The sequence below is a fragment of the Phaethon aethereus genome, assembly GCF_964289735.1.
Source record: "Phaethon aethereus genome assembly, chromosome: 6".
Classification (NCBI taxonomy): Eukaryota; Metazoa; Chordata; class Aves; order Phaethontiformes; family Phaethontidae; genus Phaethon; species Phaethon aethereus.
In genome coordinates this window covers 13,121,522-13,146,466 of record NC_138580.1, presented here as the reverse complement: position 1 = coordinate 13,146,466, position 24,945 = coordinate 13,121,522, and the positions used below count along the sequence as shown (strand labels likewise).

Below are 24,945 nucleotides of genomic sequence, written 5' to 3'. Positions count from 1 at the left end.
CTTCTCCTGTACTTCCATATCATGAACAAAACACCTTTTATCTCCTTCTCAGAAAGATAAATAAACTGAGCTCCTTAAGTCTCTCACTGTGAGGCACGCTTTCCAAGCTTCAAACCACTCTATGGCTCTTCTCTGAATCATCTTCAAGTTTTCCATTTCTTGTTGAAAAGTGTCCGGAACAGGATGAAATGACTCCAGTGTCACCAATGCTGTGCAAGGTTATAAATCGAAGAATAGTGTTAGTTTTTCCAGTCACAGACTAGACACTCAGTTTCTGTTTGTCTTTCCTTAAACTCCTGTGTTCCAATGTGACTTCCTTCTGAATTCTTCACTCATGTGCAGACAAGAGGCACATATTTCTAATGAGTGTATACGGGTTATGCTGCTTCTTGGTCCTAATTCAGAGTCTTGCCTGATGACATCCTTCTCCTAAAACTCTGGATCTCCATACTGACTTCAATATGTCTGCAGAAGCCTAGTCCATTCTCATTAAGCTCCAGAGAGTGCACAGTCTTACTAGTCCTATCTTTGATTGAAAGGTCCTGAAATCCAACAGAAATATTCTGAATATCTTGTCAACTTACCTGGGTCAAAGGAGGGAGGGGTAATATTTGTGTCTCCATCACTACAGTCTGCTCAAACAAGATGTACTTTGCCCGAGTCGGAAGGTTTGGGCTCAGTGCAGAACTTACTGCTTCAAATTCTATAGCTTGCTTGATGCAGGGCATTATCATACTGGGGTAACAGCTGCTTTTAATAACTATAAAGCCGCAACAGCATGGGTTTACATGGAACATAACTTGCTGTGAAATTTCTCAATTTTGAACCGATCTTGCACTGAAACCAACCATCCTCAGCTGAGTCAGTGGATGTAGAGGGTGCTTAACACTGTGCAGAATTGGGTCAACAATATGACGACTTAAGTTCATTTTGATCTTCAAACCTTTGAGTGGTTTTCTTGTTAAAAGGATGTATTTGGTCATCTCACAAGACAGAGACCAATACATATTTTAAGTAGCCTGTAAGACCCACTTTCCATACTCTAAATCAACTTCTCTGAAATACTTCCAGGCTATTTTTAAACATCTTCTAAGCTGCACCAAGTATTGCACAGAAGCTCTTCCCCATCATATCTCTGGATCCCAATATGAGAACAGAAGAAAAGATTTACAAGCCTGCCAAGCTGACTTTAATACATCTCTTGCTCAGATATGACCCACATGACTTTACCATTGAGCCATTTGGAGTTGTATTGTGCTGTCCTAAGTGGGGGAACATTTCCAAGGCTGCGGTAAATAGCAGGATCCCGTCCAGAGAAATCAATTACAGTCGCAGCATAGAGTTCTCCTCGTGATGTAATCACAGCTGTTGAGTTATGCCGGGGGTCATACGGGCACCGAGCCACTCCATTAATTCTGTCAATGATTTTGCTAAGATTTCCTACCTGTATTTAAAAAGAGAGAGGAGAGAATTTAAAAAGCGTCTGGCTTTCTTACTGGTATATAGAATTCAGTTTGCCCATGACTACCTATGAGCTAAACCCTGATTTTAAAAAGACAGGCAGCTATAAGAATGTAACGCCAGCCAATGACGGTAAATTGATCTTTACATCCATTGTTTGCCAATGTAAGAAGTTGGGTCTGAGCCTCACTGATCCTGTTGCTTTGTAAGAAAGGTAATTCCCCTGCCAATAAAGCGTGCAGTCCACAACCCACTTGGTGTAACCAGGTGTTCCTGCTGCTAGTACAGGTTTCTAATCTTCCATAGACACCTCCTGGCATTAAAAAATATAAAAATAAACATTGCTCAGGACCTGCTCTTGCCTCCCTTGAATACAGAGGGAGTTTTGCCATTTATTTTAAGGAAACCTTTTAAGTATTCAGCTAAGAAGATGCTCACAGCTAAGCCTGTCTATATTCCCCATTTTCAGCAGCATACCCAAGGTTTACATGAACAGCACTTTGTTGATATCCAACTCACCCATAGCATGAGTTTTCTGCTCCACACCTGCAGATACACCCATTGCTCCAAAGCAGCCCAAAGGGGCCCAAAGAACAAACCCAAAACTATTTCAGGTCAGCTACATTTGGAACATATTCTCTGCAGCCATGATGCCCTGCCAAATGACTGGCCTTCCCCAGAGCACGTATCCAGCCCTCTCCATCACTGCAAAAGAGGCAAAACAGACCTGTCGACTGGAACACACCGGTGAAAAGGCATTGGTACCACAGGTAAAAACCTTCTTGCCATAAACAATCAGCACTCGGACATAGTTCTGGCATTCTTCCTATAGGGACACAAGACAGAAACAAAGGATTTTTGAAAAGACAACTGTGGGGTTATTTATTACATTAAAAAGTTACCTGTATTGCAGCTGGAATACACCTTCCTTAGCTCTAACTCAGACTGAGGTTTGTTGCATCAAGCAGTGCATGGCTGTAGGGAGCTAGCGGTCTAAGTGAGCAAGCCCAATTTTCTGGTTATTTCTCTAATCCTACCTCTAATCCTGCACAGGCCCTGGGTAGGATGCTATCCATCAGGGTGACTCTGTATTAACTACACAAGCACCTCTTTCTGTGCTCTGCTTACACTGGTGGAGGAATCCTCCTTCTTTTCATGATGATACTCCTGACCTATTTTTCCCAGTAATGCTGCAGCTTAGAAAACATTATCTGGACGCAAACTCCAGTGAAGGACAGCAGGTCCATCTGCACTATAATTCACACCAGTGCCAGCAGGAAAACAGCAGGAACTTCTCTTTAATAGACCAGGCTGGTCAGGAGAATCTTGTGCTTGAACAAGCTGTTACTTCCTGCCTCCCACAAGGATTGTGTGCTCAGGATTTTCCACGGTAGAAGGAGTTTCTCTTTCAAGCCAGGCCAGTGAGAAATAGCAAATCTGCTCTTCTCAACTGCATGACCACTTGCTGGTACAAATAGACAACTCCCTCCACAAGCCAGTCCCCAAAGGGTGTGGGGCTCCAGTTGTCCCAGGCTGGGGTAGGGGTGGCAGCACAAGGCTGCACTTACCTTTCTGCTCCCCCCCGCCCCAAAAATCTTCCTTGTGGTGTTGGAGAGAGCAACAGCCTCTCTTTTTCCCCACAGCCTCATACCCAGAGACCTGTGTGCTGCAGCTCAGGCTAACCAAGCATCTTTGGGGAGTTAAGCCCTGAGGGAGGAAGAGGTCACATAAGGCAGGGACTTTCTAACGTGAGACACAGGGAATGGGAAGTGCGAGAGTAGTGTGCGACTCCCACAGGCGGTCAAGAGGCTCGAGAGCCACCTGCCCCAAGGTTCATCCGAACAGCCCTGATGAGAGAGGTACTGTGAGCCTGGCACCAGGCTGCTTGCCCTGGGCCCTGGGGCCGCCTCCGAGGAAAGGATATGAGCAACAACTGATGACTGGCACCCACAGGGCTCCAAGAGAAGAAAGTCTATCATATTCTACTGTAAACAGAAAAGAAAACTTGTTAAAAAATAACCTTGGCTGGGTTATCCTGTCTGCTTTACTTTCCTCCCTCCAATAGATCATAATTTGCCACTAAGCTGAGCCTACAGCTGCAGACACTGCTTCTCCTTCTGCAAGCAGCAATCACTCTGCGAGCTTCCCTGTCTCACAGCACTCCACGCTGTTGATCATTTCCCTGAAGACTTCATTTGCAAGATTCAGCAGTGTAAAAACACTCCCCATCATCTGGAAAGGAAGAGGCTTGCTTAGCTGGATTACGCGCTATCTATCTCCTTTCATTTGCTGTGTGGAAATCAACTCATTGAAGGATGGCATTAAGCAGAAACCCACCAGCATTAGCCACAGACAAGCAACTGGATGGGCATGACATGTGGGGCTTGCTTTTGAATGGCGAAGATCACAGGGACTGCACTCCAGACCCAGCCTAGGAGCACTTGCCCAGCCCAGGCTGAGGCTACAGGGTGCTCTAGAGCAGGTGCTGCCAGTCCTGAGTCTCAGCAGGGGCATCAGGGGATCAGATACATAATGCCTGGCACCCAAAAATGAGAGCTTAAATTCATAGCTGGATTGACTCAGCACTTCTTATTTCAGAAACAGATCAGTCATGGTGACTGTGCATCAGTCTTTCAAACAGGACCTTGGGAAGCACTGTCCCACCTGCTGTGTGTTGAGAATAGAGATCTCATCGCTTCCTTTAACAAAACAAAGGTCTTGCGAGCCTCTCTGCCCTCTCCCGTCATTGTTACATGCTGCTGTGCACCCTGTTAGTTATTCCTGGCCCTAGAGATGTCTGCATTTAATGAGCAGGTTAAGTAATCCCTCCTTCTGTAGAGCACAGTTATTCAATCCCACGTTATATGAGGACCACTATATATCTAACTGCAAGTTACTAGAAATACCTGAGGGGATGCTATAAAAAAAAGGTATGGACTCCTGTCCCAACAGGGTTTTGTTTTCAGAATATGACTGATTTGGTATCTAACCCAGAATGCAGCTCTGCACCCAAATTTCACACAGTAAGAAAGTATTTATCTGCTCCCCCTCCACTTCCACCTTTCGCTGCTTTGTGCAGACTCTGAGCATAGCTTCTGACCTAAACCAGCTGGTATCATTTATGTTGCTGGACCCTTTCCTTGTGTAGGTACTTCAATATATTCCTAACTAAAATCCTGTCCTGTAGAAATCTAAAATCCTAATTTGCAGAATTCTCTTCTTTGCACAGAACTATATTATAGATTAGCAAACTTAAATTTCTATAAAAATCTTCCCAGCTGAGAAGATAGCACACAGAAACGAATTTCTCTGCAAGGTCATGTGCTGGATGGTTTTCTGGAGTCTACTGGCAGTGATGCATCTGTTGCATACTTTACTCGAAAGCACAGGAGCCTGACTTTGTAAGGATGCTAGAAGCTGGTAAAATATTGTGGGTCTTTAGCCTAATTAAGCACAGTTTTATTTGTTTTATTGGTTTTATTTGTACCCATTCAGTCCAATGCAGAAGTTATTTATTCAAACAGAAGAGAAACCATACTGAGCAAATACATCTGCTGCTGTCTGAACTTGCACCAGAATATTTAATCTGTGAGTTCCAGCCCATTCCCAACTGCTCTAGCAAAGAGCAAGAGAGCACAGTCAGTAGGGAGGAGGTCTTAGACTGGAAACACTTGACAGCTGATACTTTTCAGGGAACTGGATGCCCCAAGCCCAATAATTATTTCATTGACTGTAAGAAGCCGAAGCTAGGGTGACTAGTGGATGTTTTCTACTCTGCTTAAATAACAATGCTATTAGGTGTGGGCCATATCCATCCATAGTTGTTCCTATGAATTAACTGAGTAGACATTTTCCCTGGACCCGCCTTGCTGATGGTAACAGCACTCCATGCTCCTGCAGGAAAAGCAATTATAACAGGTACATTTCATCCACTTGTTTCAAAGCAATGTATACAGCTGGAAGTAATGTTCTGAAACAGATGTACATTATCTGCCCTGTCCTCCCAGCTGAGTGCATCAAAACACACAGGTGATAAAGAATTTGCCATGGTGACACACTTAGTCAGAGGAGATCCTGAAGGACAGCAACAAAGATCTAGCTACCAGACCCCACCTCTCCAGCCTGTCTAGCCCAAAGATGAACACTGTTTATCAGGTATTTCTTATTGCTGTACTGACCGCCAGTCAAGTCCATGTATGAAAACCTCCAACACAAGCCAAGAAGAAATGGAACCACTTAAATGCTCCAGCTTGCAGGATATTTCTCAAGGCACGGTCAGTGACATTTACATTGGATCCTCTTTCTACCCTATTCTCAAAATAACTAGCAAGGAACAGCCTCCTCTCTGTGTTCTTTAAACCAGCCTGGATTTGCTCCGAAAAGTCATTCAACATGCTGCTCTCTGCAACAATTCATAGCTGAGGCAACTGCTTAGTAAAATGATCTCACAAACCCCTAAATAAAATAGTAGCTGTTTAATTCAGTTTCTTCCATGGGGCTGGAAAACTCTAGTCGTGCAGGAGGCAGAATTCAGATGGGCTTTAATATAGCTGGAAAACCTGGCAAGCTTGAACCCAACTCTGTCCAGACGAGACAATATTTGGATCCTGTTTTCACATTATGGAGCATACACAGATTTAACCGTCTGATCAGTCTGCAAATCTCATCACCAGAAGATATTATTGGGATCAAGAGATTAAGGATTTAAATAAAGGGGGAAGACTGGGTATTTATATGGTTAATGAGAATAACCCAGTTATATTAGTTGGGATTATTATTAAATATATGGCAGAGCTGATAAAAACCTGTGGCTCTCCGCCAGAGCATTAAGCGTATCTCCAATTTTCCTATGAATTGCAAACAACCCACTTTGGGGTTCTTGCTCCTTCCTCAAAATTACCTGGTACTGGTCCGTTTTTTGAGATAAGGCCTTAAACTGAGCAGATACTGCTTTTCTCCAGTTTAATGATCCTTGTTTTCCTAGAAAGGAAGAGTACAGAACTTCTAATGCTCAACCCTGCAGGGCACTGGGTCTCACAGTCACTAATAAACTTCACTGAAGCCCCTCCTTCCAACACCCCCCCCCCAATTTAAGCCTATCCTCAGTTATTTAATTTTTTGCAACATTTAGATTTAAATGTGTCTGTCTGTGAATGCTGTAATGTCCACGACTCTGGACAGGACCAGGCTTCCTTCTAGCTCATACAGATGTCAGACTGCCTGGAAAGCGTATTTCAAGCCCGAGAACCAAGAGTGGTGCCGTGTTACTCCCTTCATTCGTGTGGATAGATCAGCAAATGGAGGGGCTGAACTCCTGCCGGCTTCGGTTTGAGGTAAAATTCAAAAAGACATAGTCAGGATGCTGCAAATAAGCCACCTGTAGGGGCTTCTTGAGTCGTTTCATCTGTCATCTCTGAACACTGGAGCTCTGAAATGTTACAAGCCCGTAATCTCACTGTACAGATGTATTTTTCTTTGAAAGTATAACCATATATAGGCAGTACTTTAATTAGCCTTTTACTTTGAATAAACCACTCAAGTTCTGTTTTGAGATCTCCTTTTTAATCTTCTCAATTCCTTTTTTTTTTTTTAGGCTAACACTATTTGATCACAGTGATATAGATTGAAAACACAGTTACAAGCTGTGAGGAAAATAGCTCTTTCAGATGGTCCGTTGTCCTCAGTAAAGAAACACAAACTCCTGGAGCACAACCTGCAGTTCAGAGATCAGCCAGCAGAACTCCATGCTACCCCTTCTACAAGATTTTAGAGTGCAAACATATCTGTTGCGGTTCATCCTGGTTTGTTAAAAAAATAATCAAGACCTAACATATTCTCAAGTACTGTTATTAACACACTTTCGGATATCTATACTTATTTCTTTGGGCAAACAATTCTATTAATCACTTTTTAAGCAAATACCCTGACCAAGCTGTCTTTCTCCTTTGAGTGCAATAGGTGGCAAAGAGAATTGCTAATGAATTTTCCAGCCAAGTTTTCTTTAATGCACTTCAAATCAAATTTGGGGGCTGATTCTACATTGATAGCTTAGCAGAAGTACTATGAATGTAAGTTCAGATCTCTAGGAATACTTAAAAAGGGGAAAAAAAAAAATCTGACTGCCTCCCAGCTATTTCTGTTTGCCTGGGAATTTAAATTGTGCCTGTCCTATCTGGACATTATTCTACCTATTATTCATAAGTGGTGTGGAGATTCCCAGCTCCACTAGATAACCAGAGGGCACATCCTCTGTGTGACACAGAGCCACTCGAAGGCCTGAAAGAGCAGATTCCTCCATTTGCTCCAAACCCGTTTAGGTGGGCTCTAGCCTGGGGTTAGGATTTCCCTGTAACCTTGTGTGAACTATAAGACCTCCCCACTATCAGGACATCATAAAAGAAAAGTAAGAAACTATATTGGCAATACAGTGGGACAACTGGTAGCTGGATGTCTATCAGATATTTCTTTTGGTTCTTTCTTGCTCCAGAAGTGTCATTAGTGCATCACCTTTCTCCTGGCTACGCAAAGATCTTAGGACAGCATGTAAGAGCTGGATCACTGCCATTTTCACAAACAGTTTCCTTTCACGTTCTGAAATGACAGTGTGCTGCTTTTGGAAAGTTAACAAATAATTCTGTGCTTAGACAAGGGAAAGACCAAAGTGCACACGTTTAGAAAGCCACAACTTTCCATGCCAGGCAAAATTCCTTAGATGTGGTGGCTGTGGAACATTATGCAGAGACAAACCAATTACCAACTAGAAGCTGAGCAACTCCTAATGAAATTAAATATACCTTTTCCCCTTCCACTCTGTCCATCACTCATTTTAACTACAACCTCTGGGTGATATCATTTGGAAGAAGGAAAGAAAGGCAACACAACATTGACTTTGTTCTCTGCACTGTCTCTCAGTAATGTGGATGTTTTCCCAGGGGACAATTTTAAGGTGCTGATTAGGATACATATTATAAATGTTGGAAAAATAAGAATGATTACTAGTAGAAGCCAGCATGCGTCTCCAGAGGCATGGCAAATAAAGCATATACTATTCTTTCAGGAAATCACAAATTTTGGTTGATAAATATGACATAAATGAAAGAGACTTTTCTGATGTGTTTGTTTTAATACCACATCACATATTACAGAGAGTTAATTTTAAAATCAGGTTCAAGAACATATACATTAGTGGGTTAAAATCTGATAAAATACTGGGCTGAAAAAAGTCCTTAAAGTGAAATAATACACAAACTTGCTATTCTATCTGGATCCCAGATGGGGTGGTACTAGCCCAGTATCCACACTTTTCTTAATGAGCATTTGTGGATAACGCAAATATTACAAAAACAGTAATTACGAGTGAGGCCAAAGCCTATATATACATATATATAGTGATATATGCTAGACTGCTGAGCTGGACCCCACAAATAAAAAAAAAATTTCCTAAGATATTATGCATTAAAGAGCAAGTAACAAAAGGCTCCATTACTGGGAGATTACATCCCAAGACTAGCAACTGTAAAAAGGATTTAGTGGTCACAGTGGCTAGGCAATTCTGCATGATCACCTATGGCAGAAGAGCTTATGAGACTGCCAGGTATGTGAACAGAGGGTGAATAAGAGGTAGAAGACTGTTTTAATCACACGCAGGCATTAGAGAGATTGACAAGGGAATACAGGTGAAAAATTGGAGCGTGCAGAAAACAGACACAAAATATATTCAAGGGTAGCAGAAAAATTACTTAGAGAAAGAGGTTTGGAGAACTCAGCTTTTTACTTTATCAAAAAGCCTAAGTACAGATTTGACAAGAGCATATAAGTGCCTTTTTAAAAAATAAATATTGGTAACTAAAGGGCTCTTTAATCTAGCAGAGAAGGGCAAAATGAAACCCAGCCACTCAAAACTGAAGCCAGATACAAAGAGGAAATAAAGTACATGTTAACAGGGAAGGTGATCTGCCATTAGCACAAGCCAGCAAAGCACAGAGTCAGGCCATTTGCTTCAGGCCTTCAGTTCAAAACTTCTTGGCCTTCCTCAAAAGGTGCAGCAGCCAAACACAAGTTACTGAGCTCAATTTAGGCATAAGCAGATGAAATTTGTGACCGGAGCTACACAGGGTGTCAGAAGAAATGACCTAATGGTACCTTCTAGCTTCAAATCTGGGACCCAGATTTCTCATCTCCCTTTTTTTCTGGACAATAGGTACTCAAATGTGGAGTGATCATCATGCCATAATAATTATACTTCTGTGATAGGCATTTGTGGCTTTTACTCTTGCACTTTTTATTTTCCTTATGGTAAAGCTCTAAGCATTTTAGGAAGATTTTTCCTCCTGCTTAGGAGGAAGAATCTGATACAGATACCCAACAGGCATAAGAATGAAGGGAAAAAGGCATTTTAATACACTAGGTGGCTTTGAAAACCTCACCCTAAAATACATACATTATTAGATAGCAAGGAAAATGGACCAGTCACATAACTTACACAAACTACACTGTGAATTAAGAGCCAAAGGTCCTCCTTATTTCTAGCCTCCATCACCACATATCTAAATGCCTGACAATCCATAACATATTTATCATCAAATCATCTGTGCTAGGTAGAAAACTGCCATTAGTCAAGTTTTGACAAAGCAGAGCTGAGGCAGGCAGCCTCTGCCTCTTGTACTACTGTTGCGCAGCAGAATCAGAAATATTCACATTAGTGCTGCCCTCACTTGCTGCATTTACCCAGCCAAGGGCAGAGACACTGGGTCAGAGCTGGACTTCTTAGCTGGGGTAGAGCACTTTACCAGCTGGCTAGACTCACTATTTCTGGAGCTAGCGCTACATATGTAGACTCCCCAAGAAGGACTCATCCACAGACACGTAGGCTGGAGTTGACACAGACTTGGAAGATTTGGGGTTATTTAGCTACTGCAGAATCCTTCTGCCTTTGTTAGTAGCTTTTTCTTGTCAGACTCTTAGTCAACATCTCTGTTTGCCATTAATTGTATGTCAAGAAGTGTCTTAACAGTCTGCTTAATTATCGTTCCTCAGGACTTCACACCCATGGCCCCTGCGCCCACCAAACAATTTCAAGCTCTGGATCACAATCAGCATAAAGTCAGCTGCTCAGAACATTATCCTCATGAAATTTTGGCAAACTCCTTGCCATGTGAGGAGGCAGCAGCAACAAAGATACTCAGACCATCGCTTTTTTTTGGCATGACAGTAAAAAAGGTAAATTGGAATTATCCTAGAATTTGTTCAGTCAAATGCATGGTTCTGTCCAGGGGTTGACAAAATAATTCTGGGTTATCAATTCAAATTCTTCATGAACAACGGAATACAATTTATATGTCACAAACTTTACCATGGAAGAAAAGAGCAAAATCCTTTCTTCACACATTTTGAAGTACAAAGACTGCAAATTCAAAAATTGCTCATGTCTTGGATTTTGGAGGTTTTTTTATTTTGTCCAACTTCTGCTGGGTTCTTCTTCTAGTGGCTGGCCACATTTTGTGTTCACATAACCCAGTCCATTTTGCCTCCATAGTGTTTTCCTGCATAACATAGATCCTACACAAAACTCTAACAGTTGTTCTAGGATACCCATATTCCTGTTCTCCATAGCTGCATAAAGCAAATTGTTGCCTATCCATCAAAATTCAAGCTAGTTTCTTTGTGTATATATAAGTTAATGCAGTAATCACATGAGGTTTATTATATGAAATGAACACAGTCAATGGAAGATCCTATAATCCTGTGTTCATAGCACTGAATGGGAACTTGGCAGAATTCCAGAATTTTAGGCCAGCCATAAAATCACATACATCTGCTTGATGGTCCATGTCTAAGCAAAGATCATGCTTATCCTCTCTTATCCTTTGTCTAACTCCTTTGGTTTAGACTGAGGACTCTTTGCGGCGTAGTGTTAAGGACAATAGGACACCCTCTCAGTTGAGGCTTGAAGATTTTTGAACAGCACCAATACCACGTTTGAAAAATCAAAATATTTCCTGCTTTTAGATAGATGGCTTTGTTTTAGCTTCTCAAAAGACGCACAGAAAGGACCTGTGTTTGGATCAGAAATGCCTGCGAACTCGAGACTTCTGGGACAGTATGCCTTGTTTCAAGCAATTCTTGCTTTAAAGTGCAGTTTAGCAGACTGCACCTGCCTCCAAAGGAGCTCTGTGAAATTCCACCTGAACAGGCTGCAGTGTGCTAACAGATTAAATTCTCATGTTCAGGTGAATTATACAAAAAAGTATAAGGCTGCTGGTCTCTTCTCCCAAGTAATAAGCGATAGGACAAGAGGAAATGGCCTGAAGTTGCAACAGGGAAGGTCTAGATTGGATATTAGGAAAAATTTCTTCACCAAAAGGGTTGCCAAGCACTGGAACAGGCTGTCCAGGGAGGTGGTTGAATCACCATCCCTGGAGGTATTTAAAAGACATGTAGATGTGGTGCTTAGGGACATGGTTTAGTGGTGGACTTGGCAGTGCTAGGTTAACTGCTGGACTTATCTTAAAAGTCTTTTCCAGCCTAAACGATTCTATGATTCTAAATGCAAACAAGCATCGAGGCCCACGTGACCAAATGCCAATGGCTCACCACTGAGTACTGAGACTAAGCCAACCCGCCCAGACTCAGACCCCACTGCAGGATGTTACCTTTGGCTTGCCACCATTGTGCTCCTTGATGTGTCGCAAACTGTCCTCTCCGGCAGTTGAAATCACCTTTAAATTTCATGCAGAGCAAGTCTAATAACTTGGACAGGGGGCCTTTGAAATGGCTTGCTCTGTGGCGCTTATACACTTGTGTTGGTAGATCTAAACTGCTGCAAATTTACAAGCTCAAGCTGATGTCAGATGCTCCCTGTGTGGATTTCACATGATGCAAATAAATTTACCCATAGCATCATTGTAGCAAACCAAAACTTACCTCTGTTTTCCCTTTACTTTGACAGGACCTCCTGGTGTCTTCATCTGAACCCCATGCTGTTGCCTGAGAAACCAAAATGCACAAGTCACATAACAATGCCACCAACCACCATGTCTGGAGACTCCCAAAACAAGAGCAAGTATCTCCAGCCAATTTACACAGCCCAATTTGAAAGCAGCGTTGTGACAGTAAACATGACTCTCGCTCCCACTGTGCTCACAGTGCACACAAATGATAAATAAATGAGAAGTCCAGAGGCAGAAGCAACTGGAATGTTAACAGAGGACAGACTTTAATTTACATGTAAATACAACTGATCATTATTCAACCGGAAGGTCCAAGACATAAGCCCCAGACGCCGAGCCCTCACCCTTTTTTCAGAGAGGACAGCGCTGTGTAAAACTGCCAGCTTTCATCACCAAAGCGAAAACCTGCCCTACAGCAAAGTCCAGTAGTTCTGCACAAATCTGCTGGTCTCCTTAAATTTACCCACAAGATTATCACCTTCTAAGTAATCCTGCAGTGAAGTGAGCTGGATAAAAACAACAACGGGGAGCTGACAGGTAAACCCCAAGAGACGGGAAGCGGAGAGAAAGGTTGGATGGCAATTTGTGATGCCAGGCAAGTGGGGTCAGATCCTGAGGTGGAGTAAAATGCATTAGGGCTGAGGGCACTATTGACTGGGGGCAGAAAGCACATAGGATCCCCAGTTGGCTCTGACTGACTGCTTTGGAATGAAGAGGCCCCTTCCTTTGCATGGCCTTCCTTGGCCCCTGCGGACCAGCATGGCTGCATGAGAGAACTTTTAGATTTAAAATATTCAGCAACATACCCAATCAGTCAGTGCCCTCTGCAATTTTCCTCCCTTCAGCACTTTTTTTAAAGTAGTCCTAACAAATTCAAGCAGGTATTGTTATCTGGAGGTGAAAATACATATAAACATCTATTCTATACATAATACATCATTCTGAGTACAAGAAAAATAGCTCTGTTACATAGGGAAAGGCCAGGCTCACAAAGTTCAGATACAGATCCAACGCTTCCCTAAAAGAGCCAGGATTTCTTTTTCTCCCTAACCATTCCCAGTCCATTACCAACACAGGAAATGGCTTCAAAGTTCAGTCCAGATCTGAACTCTTCTTGAACTTTCTCACAGCAGCCAATATATTTTTTTAAACTCTGGGCTTCCATAGAAATTATCCCCCCGACACATAATTAATCCTATTTTTTTGCAGGAGAAAGATGGGAGACCAGTAAGAAGAAGGGATCAATTTTCTCACCCCCAGCTCAGGTCCATGAAGACACTTGCTCAGAACTGCAAGAAATGCCACCACCCGGGAAATGCATTTATGCACAGCATTGGAAGAAGTGCTATTTCTACCTCATTCAAAAAAATTGTATCTTCTCCATTAGCCGAGCACTCAGTTCAATTTGTCTTAAAGTAAGACTTTACGAGCACATGCAAAGATCTGGTGGGAGAAGGGAAAAGCACAGATCTTTCCTGGGGAGTTGCTTGGGAAATACCTCCCAGGTACTGCAATTGAATCCAGGCTGAAGGCCAAAAGCTTGTGCTTTTGTGAGAGCTGGAATAAGTCCTTGCTGGAAAGGATCATTTTGCCACATCCTGAGAGGGGTTTTGTCACTGGATGAGAGCGCTCACGTCAATAGGCCATCATAGGAGAGCAGGGAATTTGGACTGGTGACTCCCAGGAGCCCTTGACATCTGCAAAACTGTGCAGCAGCATTTTGATCCTCAGTCCCAAATCTATCCCATATTCATCTAACCACAGTATCCTTGCTCCTCAGATCAATTTTTGACAACATTAATACAAAAAAAAAAAAAAAACAACCTCCAGAAAAAAGACAGCTTATTAGGTGGCTCTTCTTCCCATTTCAAAATCAAAGACAGCACACTCTCCATTATACAGCCCAGTTTACCTTAACAGTGCTTGACAGGACAAAATGAAAACAGAAATCACTGGTTACTTCAGGAATCAATGCTGCTTCTCTGCAAATACTCTGGGTCTTCTGGGATTTCAGCAAAGCAAGAGAAGAATTTGGCCTCCTAGGGGACACCTACTTTTCCTGCCAGACACCTGCACCACAGAGCTTTGAGGTGTGTTGTAAATGTAGCTCATGTCAGAGCACTGGTCCCCTCCAGCTATGTTCTTGGTGCCTAAAAGTTTTCTTTTATTAAGCAACACCATCCTTCAGCTTTCTGAAGCACTACTTTGATGTCTAGTGATAACAGAAGTTCTTGGTGATGACCCAAAGTATAGGAACATGTTGTTTGTGACTGCACCATTAGTCAGGGTGCACTTCATTAGAGCTAAGAGGATAATTAAGCAATATAGCAATCCAGAGCATGTTTTACAAGTCCCACACATGTCTTTGCTGGGACAGGGAGGAGCTAGATTGAAGGCTAACTAACTCCAATGACCTCTATTGACTCAAAGAAAATATTCGCGACCCTCCAAAGCAAAACATCTTGTCAATAATAAAAATATAATTGCAAAGCCAAGGAGCCAATGTGCATTTAAATAATTGTACTGTAAGGCATGAATATGCACCGGTCAGCTGATCTACAGCCTAGCCAAGTCCTCTTGCTGGCCTCCCAAGAGCCCGCACACATCTATGGTCATGGCCTTTGGGCTGGACCTGGTAAGAGGTCCTGGGCAGGCTCAGACCTCTGGGCTTTCAAATGAGATTTCCAGCATTGCTTGGTTTCTTTACTTTACTGATCAGCTGTCTTTTCAGATCAAAATTTCCTACTTTTGTCACCTCTGTTGTCTTGGGCTTCTCTGTGTGAACTAGCTGTGTAATGCTGGTGCTCTACTTCCTGCTTCCTACTTCCTACTTCCATTGGTATGGCCAACCCAAGCCCCTCCTTCCCAGATGAAATTTTCTTCCTCTGCCTTAGATTCATTTTGCCCCAGTGTCAAACCACATCCTGGATATTTGACAGAGAAACCTTCAGAAAGATATCTCTCTTATGGAATACATCTGTGTGTACCCACAGGTTTCTCAGTGAGGCTGGCACCTACTTAATACTTCTGTAACGCTACAGTGCTGCAGGGGATGCTTTGTATTTTCGTCTCCTTACCTGATCATAACACTTCTCAATAGCCAGCTTCTCACACACTGACCTAGCCACGTCCCCTCCCTTTCCTCATCTTCCTCAATAAACCAAAGGAATACTATTTCTTTTTACTGATGAAAGCTGCTTCTGCACGCTTGGATGATGTACAAACTTTATCCACCAGAATATTTTGGTCACTCAGTTGGGTCATCATCCTGAATTTATGATTGATTTTCTCAGTTGTCTGAGACATTTAAGTTTCCAAGCTCCAGAAAACACATCTGGGATTATTTTTGTACCTCCTGCTACATGTGTCAGTCAAGAGCGGTAGAGTAGACACCTCTGGACCCATGCAGCAATAAAACAACTTTCATGGTATGTGTCATGGAAAACAGAGCCTGGATGAAGATGTGACAAACGTGGGAGCAAGGCTACGTACAAACACAGGACAGTATCTACTTTCTCCCAGCTGCTTCCCTACTTCCCATATGCTTATGCAACTAAGCAAAATACTTCTTTATGCCATCAGGATGTCAGCAATTCCTCCCCTTGCATCCCTACCAAGAGCACTCTCGCTCTTCATGCTACCTCCTTACAAGCTCTCCAGCATCTCTTCCCTCCTGCATTTCCAGAAGAAATGCAGTTTCTAAGAGTGTTCCCAGCCACGTTGAGGACCTCCTCTACTACCACATGCCCACATGCAAAATGGGGGAATATCAGATTCATACACCATATGAATGAAACAACCAGCTCAGGGCCATAGCTGCTGTGTAAGACAAGAGCCATGCAAACCATGAGCAGGACTGCCCAGCCACCTGTGCAGACAGGCACAAGAGTACTAGCAACTTTGTCCCTGAACTGAAAATGCAGTTAAATGTGCCTTCCTTCAGCCTATTTACATGGACACCTGGTTCTTCGCATCTCTCTTTCTGTTCTTGAGTTCTATGCAGGCAGATTTTCTCAAACAAACAAACAAACCACCAAAAACCAAAAAACAAAAAGGGGTTTTGTGTTACTGCTGCATCTTTAGGAAGTCACATGAAGGAGAACAATCATGGGGGAAGCAATCACGTGTACAACCATGTGCAACACTGCCCAACTAGAAATTTTCAGAAGTGGGCCACAATGGCTAAGCTCAGTGCATATCTGAATATTCAAATATCACAGTCAGACACAAAAAGAAAGAGTTAATGTCTCGTCTAATAAATTATGAGCATCACTGTTGCTCCCAGTTCAGACTGCAGATCAAGAGTGCTCTAGAAATTCTAGCTCGCCATGTGCTGTCAAATCAGTTGTTCAGCACGCACTGCTGAGAGAAGCTTTCTAGATACATTTATTTAATTACCTGCACATTCCAGTGTTGGCATCCAAAGTACCTGCCTGTCACTAGCAAGTCCTGTTATCAGTAGTTACGTGCATCTTCAAGTGCTGATATGAAAACCTCTTTGACTTCTATGGACCAGCTTTTACATTCAGGCCAGCAATTTATAATTACTTCAAACACCACATATGAATTTAATAGATTAAGCATACACTAATCCCTGCACTGTACTTGCACAACAGAGGTTACAGGTTTTTGTGCAAAACCAGAACATTGCTTTAAAACTGGGAAGTGAAGACTGAAAGAGAATAGGTTACATGCATATTTATTGGGTAAATTAAACCCATTTTTAATTTCTAAAGTCTTTTATTACAAACCTATCTATCTGTTACCAACCTCAATTCCATTAAATAAGTCCTACATGCCTGCAGACAGACCCAGAATCATGTTGTTCTCTCCTGTTAGGGGAAAAAATTGTACAGGCTTACTGCAAAAAAACCCCAGGGACTGATTCTGTGAGATGCCCAGCATTTCCTAAAAGGTACTGAGTTCCCCAGGTTTCTGCTAATGTCAGCAGAAGCAGCAGCAGCACCTGTGTCCCAGGCTCAGGTCTGCAGGGATTGCTAACAGCAGGAGCTTCCATTTCCATCAACACTCCGCAGTGCCCACAGGAGACTTCTCAATCTGCACATGGAGTAAGAGGTGATTTTGGTTCTCCGCTTGTGCCGTGCGGGGCACCCCGAGCAGCGGCTGCCAGTCACATCACCCTTTGAGTTATGCATGAGGAAGGAGGGCAGGAGGTGTTGTGATATGACAGTTATTGTGCACTAGAGACCGGAGCTGGCAGAGTCATTTCTTTCCCTGTGTATTTATTTACGTCTTCCTTTCCAGTAACTGTACAAGGCACTAATATGTTCAGAGAAATGTACCTCTGGAAAAAAAAAAGAAAAAAGACTTGCTCTGAAGGCAGCTTCCTGTATTCCTTTTTCCAGCCCAAAAACTCTGCATTTCTTATTTACATTTACAATTTTTTTATTTGGAACAGCTCATTTCACAGTAAGGTATGGAAACTTTTCTTCAAGTCTGGGGAGAGAAGAACATGGAGGGACCATGTTTTTGCACTGCATTTAATATCTGTCAACTTTAATGAAAATAAAGCACATATTTACATACCCTACTGGACCAGTTAGCTTAACCACGTGCTTAAGGACTTTGCTACATTGGGGTGCAGAATGAGTCCTTTATGCAGCTGCTGCTCAGAGGCCAGTTCATTCCCCTACAAAATATCATGCTCAACTTTTCATCGGTCCTAATGAACAGATTTCAGACCTCTAAGATATCACCCATAGATTCTTGCTGATAATGACAAATCCATTTCCTAAGTTTATTTCTCTGTTTCTATATACTTTGCAGTCCCACACAAGACAGTACCCAGTGTAAATCTACCCTTCCCTGGGCAAATTCTACAGTATTTGCAAGAAATTAGTAAGTCCTGAGTCTTACGGCACTTGGAAGAAAAAAAAAATCTCTGAAAGACAGTTCTATAGGCTGGATGCAGAAAATCCATGAATAGGTTCTTGTTTAACTTTGGTTTCTACGATGTGTACTGTAAAAACATTTCTACAACACTTTAGCTATTTCTTCCCTATTTAATCCTCCACGACTTCTCCATAAATACTTGCTGCCTTAGTCTAGAAGTGGAAAGTTAAATTCCCCCTTTGAAGTGTTGGCTTTTGTCTCTTGAGGACAAGGCACATTTACAGTGGTCTATAAATAATAACTTACTGAAATCTAACTTCTTAATAATAAAGCACTGTAGCTTAATACCCTAGAGGCCATTTCTGAAGTTCCAACACTGGTAATTTACTAAAACTGTGATAAACATGTCTGATAAAGAGATAACTAATACCGAAAGAACATAATGCCAAGCTTCAATAAATAGTTCTGCTACATACTGCAGTGTACAAATTACAGGTCACTACTGCATGCAGTGACGGGTATGAGGAATGATCACAGGATTCAGTCAATTCATTGCGGGGAGAGAAGGGGACTTGGATGAAGGGAATTGCATTGTGTTTTATCAAATTATTAATTGATTTCCCTTAAGTGATCTCAGCTCCTTCGGGATGTGGTAAAACTCAAGCTGTATGTTTCATTTAAACTGAGTACCCATAGTGCCTATCAACAGGCTGGCCCTGTTGCACGGTTCTTCTGGAATGGCTGGGGAATGCCTCAAAACGTAACACAAATGTAAATGGAGGTTGGCAAACATAAAAAAAACAAAAATCCATCAGTGGGTTCCAGTTCCCATAACCTTAGTCTCTGAATCAGACCTTCACTCTACAAACACAAGTCAGCTGCTTACTCTAGGAGGACTGATTTTGGCCCGGCATTTATTGGCTGCTGAACACGATCGCTCACTCTCTTCATGTCAGAGCAGAAGTGGATGGCAAGATAAGGAAGGAATCATTCACCAGAAAAAGAAGGACTTTCTCATTTTAAGAGCAGATATTTAACTCAGGTCCAAATAGTACCATCTTTGGGTATTCAGGTTTCTGTATCTCATGGACTCTTACAACATCCTTACAAAGAGAAATGCAATAGTCTGAGAGAAGTTCCTCCGCCCTGGCCCACCTATTGCACAAAAATTACAGAAAGTGTACATCTGCACCCAATGGACAGGGAGGAGAGTTTCCAAGAGGACTGACTACATGCTCTTTGTTGGTTTCATCCTTAAGCCTCATTGATTTAGAATAGAATCTGTCCTCCCACCTTATGTTTTCAGACACCTGGACAGAGCATTGCTGTAACACCTGGCAGAACAGGGCCTCAGCCTGCAGCTGTGGGAGCTCTCTTTCCTTTGATCAAGTTATTCCAGCGCAATGAGCTACCCTACATCAGCTGAGTCACGGTTAACCCACACTGTTCATGGTCCTGTCTTATCTCTGATGCAAGGTGAAAGTGCTTGTTTAAATCCTTCACAGCTTCCTCCTGTGCGGAGAGCACATCCCAGTAACACAGCTCTGCAGCGAGCCGTAAGGTCCTGTACCTGTGTTGTGCTTGTGCCTGTAGAAACAACCTGTTTTCAACTGCAGATGTTACCAACTCCTTTTTGAGGGAAAGTTCTCAACTGCTTTGAGTTCTTGGATGGCCAATGCTACTGATTTTCCCTCTTTCACAGTTTCAAAATCCCTTGATATTTACTTGTATTATAGGAACATGTAGAATCATGAACTGAGATTGTGACCCCATATTTCTAGGCAATAGACAAACATGCTTCAGGACATGGTTTAGGGGACATGGTGGTGCTGGATTAATGGTTGGACTTGATGATCTTAAAGGTCCTTTCCAACCTTAGTGATTCTGTGATTCTGTGATGCTGTGGGAGAGAATTTCTGTCTGAGGGCACTTAGGAGCTGAACGGACAACACAGGCACATGGGAGGAAAGGAAAACAAGAAGCATAAAGAGGTCATCTGACTAGAAAAAGCCACTGAGCATGTCAGAGGCAGAGATGAGCACTGAACTTTTCTCTGTTGAGGACTAAAAACCTTCCTGTCTAGCACAAAAAGAGTTCTTAGATGTTAGCATTTTTTTGCTAGTACCACAAAATGCATCCACAGAATCAGTGGTGTGCAGAGGGAGCAGAGGTTTAGAGTGTAGAACAACGGGTGAGATACCACGCATCCTGTCCTCTGCTTTCTGGCATCTTGGGGCAAGGCCACAGTCCTTGGTACAAAACCAAATTTGATTTTTGGTGCCTTCAACTTCCATTTGTCCTGCAGGAGATTCTGTTAAACAACATACGGTCTGTAAATCAGACACTCCTCTCTCTGCAGTGTCAGGTAGGAATTTACAACTCCAGACCATGCATTTACTTATCTGACAGGATCATTGTATGAGGCTTAACAGATGATGATTTCTACAGTGTACCAAATGGAAAGCACTGCACAAGTACAAGACTTTACTATTAAAGACAATTGTCCAAAGCTTTAGTAAAGAACATTCAATACCAAGTACTAAAACTAAAATGGTGTTTTCTAAGATAAACAATGTATATGGTCAGTCACATCCAGGCTACAACCTACGCTTTTCAGTTCTTTGGGAATTTTAGTGTACAAAGGACCGCTTAGAGCAGCCAGCTCAACCTTGAGGAGGTACTATCAAATTAAAATTAATATTTGAAGCAAGCAGCTTGACTTGCCAGTGCTTTAAGCATACTTTCAGTAACCCTGATGTAAAACATTGGTAACTCGATGATGAATTCCATACAGAGGAGAATTTGATTTTTTTACATAATGGAACTTTCTTCGTCATCCAAATTTGCAGTTTTCATCGGGCCTATGAGCCTTCATCATAGCCCAGGCCTCCCCGTGCAAGCCTGTGTAGATATAGCCTTGCTCAAAATGCATTATAAGCAAAGCATAATAATATACGAGGCATCAGGTAGCGGTGGATGAGAGAACAGAGACAACAGAACATAACCACACAACAGGGAAAGGTCTCAGCTCACCGGCTGCATAACTCATCGTGAGGTTTTCATAACCAGAAGAGTTTTAGTATATCCAGGACGGGATTCTTCCGAGACACAAAGAGGACCCATGAGAGAAAGCAAGAGGAGAAGGCACATTAACCAAAGTGGAGGAGAGATGCTGGCTTCATGGCCTGATTCAAAGTGGAGTGAGCATCTCATAGGAAGTGATAAGCAGATCTGTGAAAGACCCATAAAATTAATACAAGCACTAATGTAAGGCAACAAGGGTACGCCGAAAGAAAGGGACTCAGTGGAAGGGTGCAAAGACACTGGTGATCCAGCAACACGAGGAGCTATGGATGTGATGCCATACCTGAACAGAAGGGCTTGCAGAAGCCAGGAATGATGCCCAGATTACAGGTGTTAGCTACAGATCGGATTGCAGTGCTGTCCATAAGGGTAAAGAAAGGAGTACACGCTCTGCTGTGGCTATATGCCGAGCCTAGACTGACAGCTACATATTTATGCAGCAATGTTACATGAACATGTTACTTTGGAAGAAAGATATAGCTCTGAAGAAGAAAGATAAAATGGCACTGGATTCCTGTTTCCACTATCTAGTGTTTGTATTTTTATCATTCTATGTAAAGAAAAATGTTGGTCTGTGACAATTATTTCATTTTGCTCATGATCTGCTTCACTTTGCTTGGAAGTGCTTAACACTGCAATGATTTAGTTGTGAGTACTATATGGGAATACCCACTTTTTTTTAAAACAACTTAATCCATTGGATATTTCTATTGCTTTTAAGCATGCAAAAGCATAGACAGGGCCAAATGCGAATTGATGGTCTTAGTTAACCAGGACATATGGCATGTTAGCAAAAAAAGACCTTAAAGGTCTAACCTGTAGCCAGTTTAGAATGAGTGACAACATCCAGAACTGAAGAACAGCACAGGGGATGTTAAGGAAGGATGACTTAAAGTGTTTCCTGTTACTGAAGATCAAAAGCATACAGGAACTGAGACAAGACTTTTAGCATACTGGGTAATTAACAGACACAGTGGAATTTGATTTCTTGCCATGTTACATTCAGTTTATAGCTTATGACAACAAACATTTACTAAATGTACTGGAGATTACAGAGACATAAGATTATATGATAAATCAATAAAATAACTACATAAAGAGGTTAAAATACACTCAGTCAAAAACTATTAAAGAAAAATTCCACTGCAGTCAAGAACATGTCAGGAATACAAGTACAGCTGATACACGTGCAGGTGTGGCTGGCACTGGCCAGGTGGGCACCACACAGCAGTATTTCTCACACCACTAGCACTATTTATTCTGTAAAGAACAGGTTTTGTTGTGGGGCTTTTTTCTTCAGTTGCTACAAACAAGGTACAACAAGATATTTCTAAGCAGCTAGCCAACAAACAGTCACAGCAATGGTTGCCCTCGATAAACTGGAGGCAATTCTTCCTTCGAGGCTCCTCTATCGCCAAAAGATGTCCATCTCCACCCCTTTATGTTTTTTGGCAGAGTCGCCATTCAGAACTAAATCCCTCCTTCCTCTTTGCAGGCTCCACTGACGGATGTGACAAGACTTCTAAGCAGCCTCCTCTTACTGTTTTGGACAATGATTTCTGGAGTAGGAGGTTCACAAACCTTTCCAACAGACCAGCCCATATTCAGGACAAAATCAATTTACCATGGCTATAGTCTCCTTTGTATTTCTGCATCAAGCAAGGCAATTTTATTCTCCTTCATTTTTCTGCTCTGGGTTTCCTTGCCATTGTGCCTCTTTGAAGCTCACTGCTATGTAGAGATGTTAAGGGTTCTCCACTATACATTTTGTGTTCCCTCCCCACTAGCTTCTGAGACAGACTGGACAAATCCTGCACAGTCAGCTGAGTGTGTTTCTGTGCACCCACACTAAGAGTTCAGCTATGAAAAGCAATCTTCCCATGTATGCTTCAAACTGAAAATGTAATCACTGAAGCACATGTGAAACCTCTGTGTATTATCAGCTTTCTAAAGTGAGGAAATCTTGCATTCTTCATTCCTCTCCAGGTTATATCATTGAATATACTTGTTCAGCATTTATTTGTTTGCATTGAGAAGGAGCTAAAATAAGTTTGAGGAAATGCCTAGTTTGGTTCTGATTCTCCCATTTCAGGAATCAAAACCAGCACATCCTGCGGTATTAAAGAGACTAATGAAGAACTCAAGATGACATTTTCACTGTTCTGTGACTCCTTTTTTTCTTTAGGGAAATCACATCTATTGCATTAGGGAGGGCCTAATACTCTTTCAGATGACAAACACTGCAATACATTCTCATTAAAATCATACAAGAGGTTGAGCATGGTTTGAGGCCTGCCTTGGCTTGAAAAAAGGGGGCAGTGCGCAATTAAACAAATAAATGTGCATGTGATTTGGTTTATCCTACCAACATTCATTTCTGGTTGTGCACTTAAGCTCAGTGTAGTACAACCAAAAGGGAAAGAAGGCACTGGAAATCTTTAACTAAGTGAAAGATTCATTATTGAGACCAAACGAAAGCTTTGAGATTACTTTAATTAGCCAAGGCCAGTTTTGTGCAAGCCAGAGAGACTGGGAAAGTTTTGCAAGGCAGGCTGGAAACAGAGATCCTGCCTGAGCCTGCCTGTACCACGGGAACTTAAGTGGAACCAGACTCTCCCTCCTGCTCTTCCCCATTTTCAGGTGATAGTTTTTGAGCTTCAGTAATATGGGCAAAAAAATTCTAAATCCTCAGCTAAAAAGCAGTCTTTGTACTTTCCCTGTTCAATACAGCAGATGTATGTCTGAACTTCCATTTGTTTCACATACCTAGGGAAAGGATCCAGACTCCTTTTACTAGACACCAGGATTTTGACATGTACTACAGAAGCACATGAAATACTCAACTATGCTCTGCTATGCATTTCTACTTAAAATTAAATGGCAATCCTTGCCCCAGTGAGCCTGAATCCTAGGGTTAAGGTGAAAGACAACATGTGGCTACAAAAAAAAAGGCAGAAAGAACAGGAAGGAGCAGTGAGATGACTGATACCTGTGCACAATGTGTACTTTCTAACTGCAAGTAAGTGTGGTGGAAGCTTCCGAGGAAAGTTTTTGGCAACATACTTAGATTTTGACCTTTAGACTCTCTGACTTTCATGGGGTTTGGCGCTCAGCATCACAAACTGTCAGAAAATGTCACCTCTGATAAATCACTAATAACCAAGAATAAGTAGGACCTTTCAGATGTTACCAGGCTGGGCTGGAAGAGGAAGTCAGTGATGAAGAGTCCCCCATGTTTCATAAAACATATTTTGGTAATTTTTTTTATTGTTCTATAGCTACATTGTACCTTACATATCTGCTTTCCTCCACCAGGTGCCTAACACTCTTGATAAGCTAATTACAACCTTCTGCTTATTTCATGTCAAGCTTAACTCCCCAGTCTGAGCCTAGCCTGCAGTTCTGGCATATTTTTTCCTTAACCTAAGACCATCTGTGTTTTATCAGCAAGGAACACTTAAATACAGAGAAAGTAAAGAACCAACAGTGTTGAATTCCCCATATGCTGCCCCCAACTCCTCTCCCCAGCATTTCCAATGAAGTGTGAAGCCAGCATCCACCCAGTCCTAAATACACTGGAAGGCTTTGAGCAGGCTAC

General features: G+C 42.2%; 1 protein-coding gene across 1 annotated transcript in view; it reads right to left on the bottom strand.

The window, feature by feature from the left end:
* The window catches only part of SEMA5B (semaphorin 5B), a gene marked incomplete at its 5' end in the record, with an annotated part of 139,886 nt that overhangs the window by 70,161 nt on the left and 44,780 nt on the right, over positions 1-24,945 (bottom strand). The window contains 3 exons of the mRNA XM_082001596.1: positions 1,231-1,444; positions 2,189-2,287; positions 12,385-12,447. Coding sequence (XP_081857722.1) covers positions 1,231-1,444; positions 2,189-2,287; positions 12,385-12,447 — 376 coding nt within the window. The remainder of the gene's footprint in view (positions 1-1,230; positions 1,445-2,188; positions 2,288-12,384; positions 12,448-24,945) is intronic.